General features: G+C 45.2%; 1 protein-coding gene across 2 annotated transcripts in view; it reads right to left on the reverse strand.

Moving 5' to 3' along the window:
* The window catches only part of LOC147426384 (Glycine cleavage T-protein family), a 101,481-nt gene extending 90,558 nt beyond the window's left edge, over positions 1–10,923 (reverse strand). The window contains exon 1 of one of the 2 annotated variants that reach the window (XM_086498473.1): positions 10,641–10,923. In XM_086498473.1, coding sequence (XP_086354599.1) covers positions 10,641–10,862 — 222 coding nt within the window. In that variant the 5' untranslated portion in view covers positions 10,863–10,923. The remainder of the gene's footprint in view (positions 1–10,640) is intronic. The other variant, XM_086498474.1, reaches the window with a different exon arrangement.
* Positions 10,924–11,304: the final 381 nt, after the last annotated feature.

The raw sequence follows: 11,304 nt of genomic DNA on the forward strand, positions 1-11,304 counted from the left end.
GTGTGTGTGTGTGTGTGTGTGAGAGAGAATTTTTGGTCTCATAGGCCACTTTGGCCTTTTGAAGACGTTAATAAATCATTTCATATCATCTCTCTCTCTCTCTCTCTCTCTCTCTCTCTCTCTCTCTCTCTCATAGATCTTTTTTAAGGTCTCTTGGGATAGTTTTCCACGAGTTAAAATTCTCTTCTTCTTCTTCTTCTTCTTCTTCTTCTTCTTCTTCTTCTTCTCCTCTCTCTCTCTCTCTCTCTCTCTCTCTCTCTCTCTCTCTCTCTCTCTCTCTCTCTCAACTTTTATGCTCGCTTGGATATGGATAGAGATCAGCCCTTTGTTGAACTAGAGGAAGTATTGCTCATTACAAGGATCAAGGTGAAGTCATTGTTTTTGGAGACATGAATGCTCGCACAAATACATTACAACACGACACACAACAAGTCGACATGCCGCATGTCTCAAGAATAATGGATGACTCATACATGTATAATCAAAGTTCTAATAATGCAAAAGAACTGGATCACTATGGAAAGTCACTTCTACATATGTGCAAAAGTACCGGAATGCTCATTGTAAATGGTGTATCTCTATGGTAAGGCACCAATGACTTTACATGTAGAAAACACAATGGTGATAGCGTGATTGACTATATGTTGTTCTCGGAAGCCACTCTAGAATGCATACAAAGATTTACACTTGGTGAATGGAATCCAGAATCGGATCATAGGATATTATGTATTGACCTCAAGTGTGGTAAACAGCCCGAGCATGTAGCCTCCAATCATGATGTGAATCATTTCTACCTATGTCTAAACTTCAAACGAGCACTTAAATATACTGATATGGTGGACCAAATGTTAAGCATGAAAGAGCATCAAGAGAGCCCAACATTAGAATGCAAGTGCAAAGTTTTCAAAGAAGTAATTCGCTCTTGTGCGAAGGAATGCTTTTCGGTGAAACACGTGTCTTGCAAAAGGTCTAATGTTAGGTGCAGCGGAATGAATGTTTGAACTTTGCTCAAGATGAGTGCTCCGAACTATGCTCAAGGTTCCTTTTTATTCTTATGGAAGGAAGAGCCTTCCGTTCCTTTAGTGAGAGAGTGCAACGGACAAACAAAGTGGTGAACACTGTGAATGAAGGTGCTGAGACTGGGAGATAGAGAGAGAAGAGAATATGACACCAGAATGTTGTCAAAACCCTCCTCCGAAGGCCCCACTCTCTATGGCGAGAGCGGTCTACTTATGATTGCACAAATCTCTACAATGCTTGGACTTGCCGACAATGTCGACGATGATGAGGACGACGACGAGACCGGCTGAAAACTGAAATCACTAAGGGCTGAAATCTGCAAATCTTTATCTGCTGAATTCTGACTCTATGTCGGTGACAATGTCGATGGGGACGATGCGACGACGACGCGCTGAAAACGCAAATGCTGAAATCTGTGTTTTCCGGGCTGAAACTGTAAACCTTGCGGAAACTGACCGTGCGACGAGGAACTGCTGCGGGAAGGTGAGATCTGCGAGGTTCGGGACTTGATCTGCGGTGTCTAAGGGCTGAAAACTGAAAACGCTGGTGGTTCTTGGTGTTCCGTCGCGGTGAATCTGCAAAACACTAGGGCTGATCTGCAAATCAAAAACGCTAGGGCTGAAAATGGCTCTGCTGTCGTCGCCAGATGGCCTGCAACTGCAAAACGCTAGGTCTCTTGTTGAGTCTTCTGTCGCTAGGGATCTGCAAGAGCAAAAACGCTGGCTGATCTTGTCCAAAAATGCTAGGTGGTTGCTGTGGAACAAAAACGCTAGGGCTTGGGGTTCTGCTGAGAAGTTGCCTGTTGAGCGAGTGCTCCTGCTGGCTGAAAATGGCTCTGCTGTCGCCGAATGGCCTGCAAACTGCAAAACGCTAGGTCTCTTGTTGAGTCTTCTGTCGCCAGGTATCTGCAAGAGCAAAAACGCTGGCTGATCTGGTCCAAAAACACTAGGTGGTTGCTGTGGAGCAAAAACGCTAGGGCTTGGGGTTCTGTTGAGAAGTTGTCTGTTGAGCGAGTGCTCCTGTTGCCTCTTCTGCCAGAAAGTGATAGCTCTGGTTTCCTTATATACAAACTTAGCAAAATTGCCCTACCTACTTTCCAACAAAAGTCACTTAAAAATAATAAGTGAAAAATGTCAAAAATAGGAAAAATAGGCTAAATGCACTGGAAAATTCCCTTGAAGAATTCTGATGGATTCTTATGGGAATGCTTATGATCATGCTGTGTGCAACCAGAGGATATGCATCTACACTAAGTGTCTGGGCATGCACGTCTGCGAACAGACTCACAAAAGTGCCAGAACACTTCCTATTCTAGACTGACTTGACTGAACTGAACCCTTATCATGATGTAGCTTGTCCACGGACACATAGGGTTGGATGTGTCACGTGACATCCCCTCCTTTTCAAAGTGAAGTACTGGTACCGAACTGTATGGTGTCAAGGGAGATCGCCAATAGCATCTAGAATCCTGAAAGGGACTCTTCGCCGGCCCACTCTGATGTGTGGGTCGTGCGGTACTTGAACTTCATAAAGGTCTGCAACGCGTGCTTCTTTGGGCCGCGCCGAAAGCGACACAATGTCTTCTCTGGCTCCTTCAATGCTTCAACTTCGTCTAGAATCCTGCTTCTTTCGTCTTCAAAAATCTCCATGGCTGAAAATTCTTGAAACCACTTCCAACACAAAAACATGAACATACCCATTCCATGTAAAGTGAGTGGAAAAAACATTGTCTTCCTCAAAGATTGTGCATGCAATGTAGATGAACAAAGACACGGAGTGCTAACCCGTTCACCACACACACGCAAACAATGAGATCGAATCTTGTCTTTCTAATCTAATTCAATCAACTGTGGCAAAACACAATGGAAATGTCTATGCTTGATGCTCATACTTTCTTGTGCTCTTTCTACGACTGTGTCGTGCCAAGGAAGAGACATGTAATGTGACTTCCTTGAATACATACTTTTCAGCTTTTCATGAATAATCTGCATACATCCATGCTCATTCATGAGTGAAACGTGCTCAACGTACAATATGTCAAGCCTAGGAAAAGGGATCACATAAAGACGCTGATGAAAATACAAGAAACGATTACGAATGAAATACTCAAACAATGCGTGGTGACTAATCATGCGAACACATAGTACTTCCTGTGAGGATTCTTTGGACCTAAGCTCCAGAGCCAAGATCGGTTCTTCCTGAAGGGGTTCTTTGGACCTAGGCTTGAGAGCCAAGATCGATCCATCATGATTGATCGAATCTGCAACGAGGTTAGCTTTGCTAGAAAAAGCATCAACTAACTCATTATCCTTGTGAACAATCGCGTCATCTTCATGCAAATCATCATGCTTGTGAGAAATCACATCTTGATCATGCAAATCATCATGCTTGTCATTGTCATCCAAATCATCATGCTCATCATTATGCAAATCCTGTGTCATGCTTTGGAGAAGAAGAGACTGAGAGTGTCTCCTTCTCCTGAATCCGTTCAATCTTCGCCTGCACATTAGCAATGAGAGAGGGAGATTTAACAACGTTTTTGCGATCCAATTCTGTTTTTCTTTCTGCGTACTTGCGATCAAATTCTTTGGCCTCCAAGCGTAATTGCTCGCGCTCACGCTCCATGGCTGCCATTCTTGCTTCGTGCCACATTGTCATCATGTCCATCATCGTCTTGCACAAAGCCTCCATAGGATCTGGTGCAATCCTTGGCGTAGATGGGGAAGGAGGAGGGTCATAAAAACCTCCTGGTGGGAAAAATTCTTCTTCGCCTTTCTCATGCTCATCACCTCCAAGCGAAGTATCCATTCCGCTTCGAGTGATGACCATCCACTGAAGTCTTGGGTTCTTGTGGATTCTTGTGGTCTTGGGTTCTTAAGTTCACGAGGAACTTGGGTTCTTGTGGGTCTTGAGTTCTTGGGTTCTTGAGGGTCTTGAGGTTCTTGAGGTTCTTGAGGGTTTTCTTTCGCTTGCAATCTGTGTTAGAGAAGATCTTCTCTTCACCCGAGTTCTACTCGTTTCCGCGGGAGCACCCCTTAGCGGCCTTGCGCTCACACCAAGGTTGCTTTTCCCCACCTCACGTCGATTGGCCGGCCGCTAAGTGCACGGTCCGCTCTCGATGAGTGAAAAGAGGCACAAGGGCAGGTTGGACAAGCCCTTCTTTCCTGGGATTCCTGTCACTCTTCAAAAACACAATTAGGAATCGACACGCCCAAGTGAACTTGGGTTCATGCGACCGCAACAAGCAAAAAAAATTATGTGGTTCTTTCCTTGAGTGATACAGAACACTGCCAAAGCTCTGATACCAATGTAAGGTGCGGCGGAATGAATGTTTGAACTTTGCTCAAGATGAGTGCTCCAAATTGTGATCAAGGTTCCTTTTTATTCCTATGGAAGGGAGAGCCTTCCGTTCCTTTAGTGAGAGAGTGCAATGGACACAAACAAAGTGGTGAACACTGTGAATGAAGGTACTGAGACTCAGAGATAGAGAGAGAAGAGAATATGACACCAGAATGTTGTCAAAACCCTCCTCCGAAGGCCCCACTCTCTATGACAAGAACGGTCTACTTATGATTGCACAAATCTCTACAATGCTTGGACTTGCCGACGATGTCGACGACGATGAGGACGACGACGAGACGGGCTGAAAACTGAAATCGCTAAGGGCTGAAATCTGCAAATCTTTATCTGTTGAATTCTGACTCTATGTCGGTGACGATGTCAATGGGGACGATGCGACGACGACGCGCTGAAAACGCAGATGCTGAAATCTGCGTTTTTCGGGTTGAAACTGTAAACCTTGCGGAAACTGACCGTGCGGCGAGAAACTGCTGCGGGAAGGTGAGATCTGCAAGGTTCGGGACTTGATCTGCAGTGTCTAAGGGCTGAAAACTGAAAACGCTGGTGGTTCTTGGTGTTCCGTCGTGGTGAATCTGCAAAACACTGGGGCTGATCTGCAAATCAAAAACGCTAGGGCTGAAAACGACTCTGCTGTCGTCGAATGGCCTGCAACTGCACAACGCTAGGTCTCTTGTTCAATCTTCTGTCGCCAGGGATCTGCAAGAGCAAAAACGTTGGCTGATCTGGTCCAAAAACGCTAGGTGGTTGCTGTGGAGCAAAAACGCTAGGGCTTGGGGTTCTGCTGAGAAGTTACCTGTTGAGCGAGTGCTCCTGCTACCTCTTCTGCCAGAAAGTGATAGCTCTGGTTTGCTTATATACAAACTTAGCAAAATTGCCCTACCTACTTTCCAACAAAAGTAGATCTGCAGTGTCTAAGGGCTGAAAACTGAAAACGCTGGTGGTTCTTGGTGTTCTGTCGTGGTGAATCTGCAAAACACTGGGGCTGATCTGCAAATCAAAAACGCTAGGGCTGAAAACGACTCTGCTGTCGTCCGATGGCCTGCAACTGCAAAACGCTAGGTCTCTTGTTCAATCTTCTGTCGCCAGGGATCTGCAAGAGCAAAAACGTTGGCTGATCTGGTCCAAAAACGCTAGGTGGTTGCTGTGGAGCAAAAACGCTAGGGCTTGGGGTTCTGCTGAGAAGTTACTTGTTGAGCGAGTGCTCCTGCTACCTCTTCTGCCAGAAAGTGATAGCTCTGGTTTGCTTATATACAAACTTAGCAAAATTGCCCTACCTACTTTCCAACAAAAGTCACTTAAAAATAATAAGTGAAAAATGTCAAAAATAGGAAAAATAGACTAAATGCACTCGAAAATTTCCCTGAAGGATTCTGATGGATTCTGATGGGAATGCTTATGATCATGCTGTGTGCAACCAGAGGATATGCATCTACACTAAGTGTCTGGGCATGCACGGTTTGCAAACAGACTCACAAAAGTGTTAGAACACTTCCTATTCTAGACTGACTTGACTGAACTGAACCCTGATCATGTTGTAGCTTGTCCACGGACACAAAGGGTTGGATGTATCACGTGACATCTAAGAAGAGTAGCACCAAGAAGAAATGGTTTGACATGGAATGTAGTCAAGCCCGAAAACACTTGCTAAGATTGGATGCAAGCAAAGACAAGTTTACGTGGAATATTCACACAAATACAAAGCATTTGTTCAAAAGAAGAGGAGAAGGTGAGAAGTCAAAAAACAAGTTCTTTTAGTGCAAGAGAAAGCACATGCATGTGGCAAGTTTTGGTAAAATCTAAAAGGCAAGAGTGTTGAGAGCTTTGGTGACTTGACTCTTAAGGATATGTATATGCATTGCAAGAACCTCTATGAGCAACCTAATGTTGATAAGTTGGAGTGTTGTAGCTCCCTTTCGTTTATGTCTCCCTTCTTTACCATTGAAAATGTATGCCGCGCGCTTGAGAAACTTGCTACTCGCAAGCCAGGGGACCTTCAAGGTGTCAAGGCTAAAACGATTAAGTAGACAAGCAAGAAAACACGATATTGGATATGCGATATGTTTAACCTTGCACTTCAGCATGGCATGCCTCATGATTAGAGTGCAAATTGGATCAAACCTTTGCACAAAGGAGGAGATGTAAACAATGTGAACAACTATAATGGTTGGTTCTTTGATGGCAAAGTTATTTGGATGTATCATGGAGATGAAGATAAGTGATTGGGCTGAAAAGAATGGCAAACGTGCGCTTGGCCAAGCAGGTTTTAGAAAGCATCATAAGACTATTGATCACCTTGTCACTCTTCGAGTTCTTATGGAAGCGTCCCGATTAAAAAGTTGTATTGTTGCTTTGTGGATTTCAAAAAAGCTTTTGACATGGTACCGCTAGGAAATCTTTGGAGACGTATGCAAAGCCTTCAAGTGCCGAGAGAATTTATGCATGCAGTCTTTCACATCTACCAAAAAGTGATATGTCGATTACTTATGGGAGATGGAATTTCAAAATTTTTTGCAAGCACCATTGGTGTCAAACAAGGCTGCCCACTTTCCCCAACCCTCTTTGGGCTACTCATTGATGAATTGGAATGCATAATTCTTGATTCTATGCAGCAAGAAGGCATATAAGAGGTTAAGATTGGAAATGCGGTGATCATGCTTTTGCTTTATGCCGATGATGTAGTGCTCTTGGCACATACCTTAGAAGATGCACAAAAGCTTATGAGTGTCTTGGAACGCTTTTGCCTACATAGCGGGCTGATCGTGAATGGATCCAAAACCAAGGTTATGCTTGTAAAGACCCTCAATGACGAAAATCCATGCATTGTATACAACAATGAGCAACTTGAAGTGGTAGATCACTTCAAGTACCTTGGCCTTGAGGTTCCATCCAATCATAAATGGAAGGATTGTGCAATGCGTCGCTTGGAAGCTGGAACGAGGGCTTATTATGCATTTGAAAACATGTGCAATGCTGGAGAGATCAAGTGTTTGGCTCTCAAAAAGTACCTCTTTGACACATTGGTGACACCGATGCTTCTTTATGGAGTGGAGGTATGGGGTGGAAGCATCGGGAAGTCTACTTGAAAAGAGTTTGAGAATGTTCAAAAGCGTTTTCTCACCAACTTTCTCCAAGTCAAGACACAAACACCCTACATGCTCTTACTTCTTGAGTCCGGATCGCTTCCCATTGAGGTCTTGGGCATGCAAAGGGTTGTGGAGTACATGCTTAAGACACAAAGTAGCCCGACTTCCTCGAATAACATGTGAAGCAAGTCAAAAGGTCCAAAAGACATGCAAGAGCAAAATACTAAGTTAGGGGTGGATGCTTGACATCAAGAAATGGTTTGGAAGATGGGATGCATGTCACTTGGTCAAGGATGCGTCGATCGACTCCCAAGTTAATGAGGCCTTCTTACAACGCCAGTCTATCACGGCTTGAGAGAAATCCGGAGGTTCTCGCTTCAGCCATTACACCACCCACGTTGCCCCAAACTACAAACCTCTCTTCTTCTCCGAACGACGTAACCGAACCCATCCCTACATCCTTGAGCCCATCCCGTTAAGTGCGATCCGCACCATTGCCTCCATTCGTCTTAGCTCCCATTCTCTACGCTGCGAGATAGGACGTTGGGGCACTGGCGAGAAGTCTCATCAACTTTGCACCTTATACCCTTGTCAAGTGCGAGAGAGTGAGCACCACACACTACTTGAGTGCTCAGCTTTTGACCACATTAGGTCCTCTTTTCCCCATATATTCAACCGTGAGCTCTCCCTACATACCTTCCTCTCCCAACCACGATGTGGACTCTCTATTGTGACGCTCATTTCAGCCATTTTTGAGCATCGAGAGTCACTTATGACCTCCACTCACACCACATGACATGTTCATTTGGTCCCATAGGTCATACAAGGTATACAAGGAGATTATGGGGACCAAACCAAAGGATACATCTAGGTATAAAGATACTCTAATCAGGTGGTGAAGTAAAGATATTTGGATCGTGACCAAGTCTACACAAATGTGCTCAAGCCTCTATCCACCTCAAGCGATGTAACGAAATTCCAGTACTGGGTTCTCTCTCTCTCTCTCTCTCTCTCTCTCTCTCTCTCTCTCTCTCTCTCTCTCTCTCTCTCTCTGAACTACTTTTTTTTTGGGGCAAAAAAGGGGCTATATTTTGTGTATTAACTACATTACCACATCTCAACTAGAATAGACATCTAGATGCCTCAGAAGGCTCAGGAAAGATGTAGCAAGGCGTAGGGCCGGATCCTCTAAAGATGGACTAACAGGTGAAATCATCATCTGCAAAGAGGCATCTTGCAACACCGGATCAGGAAGGTGTGACCTCGTCCAGGCCCATAAATACATGAAACCTGAACTGCATAAAAACCTGCGCATGGTCAGACAGCACTGTCACCAACCATATCGCAACCGTCCTTGTCAGAGGCTGCCCCAACATAAAAATCTGTAATCTCTCCAACAACCGTCCTATCTATCTCCGAAAACCCCACAGAGATTGTAGCGATTGCGGAGTATGAGTCAAGGAATGTATAGGCCACGCATCAACACTAGAAAGAGAAATTTGTACCAAGCATCTCTCAGAGCGATCAATAGATGGTAAGGCAGTAGACAAATCTGCTTGCTACTCCTCTACTCTCTCTCTCTCTCCCCCTCCATCCTTGAGCGTAGTTAAGCAGATGTGCAGAAAGAGAGAGAGAGGGTGTACGTGCAGCAGGACAGGCGGGTTTTAGGAGAGGTTTCTCTACTCTTGATCATATTCTGACACTCAGAGCCATTATTGAGGAGGGGGGATCACGTGGGAGACGGCTCTATTGTTGCTTTGTGGATTTCCGCGAAGACATTAATACAGAGCCCAGAGCTAGATTGATGTGCAGACTGCAGGAGATGGGAGTACCCAAAGAGTTGATTTGGGGGATCACGGCTGTATACAAGTGAGTTGTGGGGCATGTATGCACTCCAAAGGGGATTTCTGATTTGGTTCACGCCATTATTGGAGTGAAATAGGGTTGCCCGCTATCTCCTACACTATTTGGCATGCATGTGGATGAGGTTGCTAACTATATTGAGAGGGATGGTGATAGAGGAGCACAATTTGCAGGGACATGTACTATCGTCAGGGATACAATGTGCTATTGGTCAGATGCGCACATCATCGCATCAGCTAGAGATTGAGACTGGCAGATTTAGAAGAGTACCAGCAGAGGCTAGGATATGCCAGTTAGCCAAAGACAGAGTTACTTCACATTTGTCATCGTCCAGTATACTATGAGATACAAGGCTGCATCTATTTAGAGAGGGCTTTGGACCATTGGTTGGAGTCATGAGATATCAGGATCAAAGATGCCTCAGGTTGTTTTTGCTAGAGCTGCGCAGACACAGGGAGTCTCTTGAGGAGATCGAGCAATGGGAGACATTCAGAGAGGGAGATTACTGACGTCTTTAGAGCAAGGACTCAGCAGCCAGATGAGCATGCCTCACCTGGCAGAGCCATTGAGCTAGGGAGAGCTAGACGCCCACGTCTACGAGGGCAACCACGAATTTGATGGAGCCTCCATCAGAGGATCAGGACTATTCTAGCACGACATGGGAGACACCCAATACGACTATTCGGACATTGATGAAGCTCTTCAATAACCGACGCAGTACTTTCTCAGACAACGCCCGATGCCAGGCATCCTTGGGCACTGAAGAGAATGATGATTTTAGTCTTTCACTTTACTTCACTTTCACTTCATTTTTACTTCATTTTATTTTTGTACCCAGACATTGGATTAGATCCACCAAGTTGTATCCGTTTGGTCTCATAGGTCATTTTGGCCTTTTGAGGATGTCAAAGCTTGTTAGTAAAATATGATGGCAATCGAGGTGCTGCTCTAAGGCTTTGTGGCTGAAGGGTGATCAAGGAGTCCCGAAACCCTCTAAAGCTTGTCAATTGAAGCCCAGTTTCAGAGAGAGAGAGAGAGAGAGAGAGAGAGAGAGAGAGAGAGAGAGAGATGAAATGATATATCAAACGCCTTCACTACTCAATTCTCGCCTTGCAGAGACAATTTTTGATAGTCCAGAAACACCAAATAACAGAGCAGCTGGAATCTCTGCCTCATGGTGCTTAAATTTGTGCTCCTACCAAAATTACGCACTCTTCTATCTAGTAGTATAGGCATCACTCGCCAAGACTCTCTCTCTCTCTCTCTCTCTCTCTCTCTCTCTCTCACCAAATGCGGCACGAAACAAAAACTCACATGAAGGTCGAAGTCAACCGGTGGGGAGGCGAAGTCGAGAGAGGCAGCCGGAAAGGATGATGGCGAGCTGCTTCGAGACTTGGAGAAAATGGTGGTTCCATATCTGGAGATTGGAAAAGAGGAGCAGCTCGGCGTCCTTGCCCCTGCACGCGAAATGCGATGGGATATCTTCGCAAGTACCGTCGACGAGTACTGATAGGGGGGGACAGCTCGTGCCTCCATTGTATGAGGATGGCGAATCCTAGCTTGTAAATCGTCAAGGCTTAAGCCGTGGCTACGTCAGCGAGCTTCGTCCGGTGCCTCTAATTGACACCACCTCTCTCACGTGGGATCTACTGTCCCTATTGATTGGGGGCGACGGGATCGGTTTTGCACCGTTCAATGGCGGTTTAATCCCCAAGTGATCACAATTAAAGTGAACCCCAAGTAAATTTGATGTGAACATCAAGTGACCGCCAAGTGATCCCCGTGTGAATCTCAATTAACATGTGATCACCTTGTGACCCCACCCATTACCAAGTGATTACAGTGTGACCCCGACTATCCCAAAGTGTTTGCAGTGTGACCCCGTCCATCTCAAAGTGATCTCCAAGCGAACACCATGTGATCCCACCCCGTCATTTTTTCTATATCATTTTATGTTCACACCTACTTTTGAAGTGGT

Source organism: Adiantum capillus-veneris, chromosome 24 (genome assembly GCF_014529385.1).
Source record: "Adiantum capillus-veneris isolate H3 chromosome 24, ASM1452938v2, whole genome shotgun sequence".
NCBI lineage: Eukaryota > Viridiplantae > Streptophyta > Polypodiopsida > Polypodiales > Pteridaceae > Adiantum > Adiantum capillus-veneris.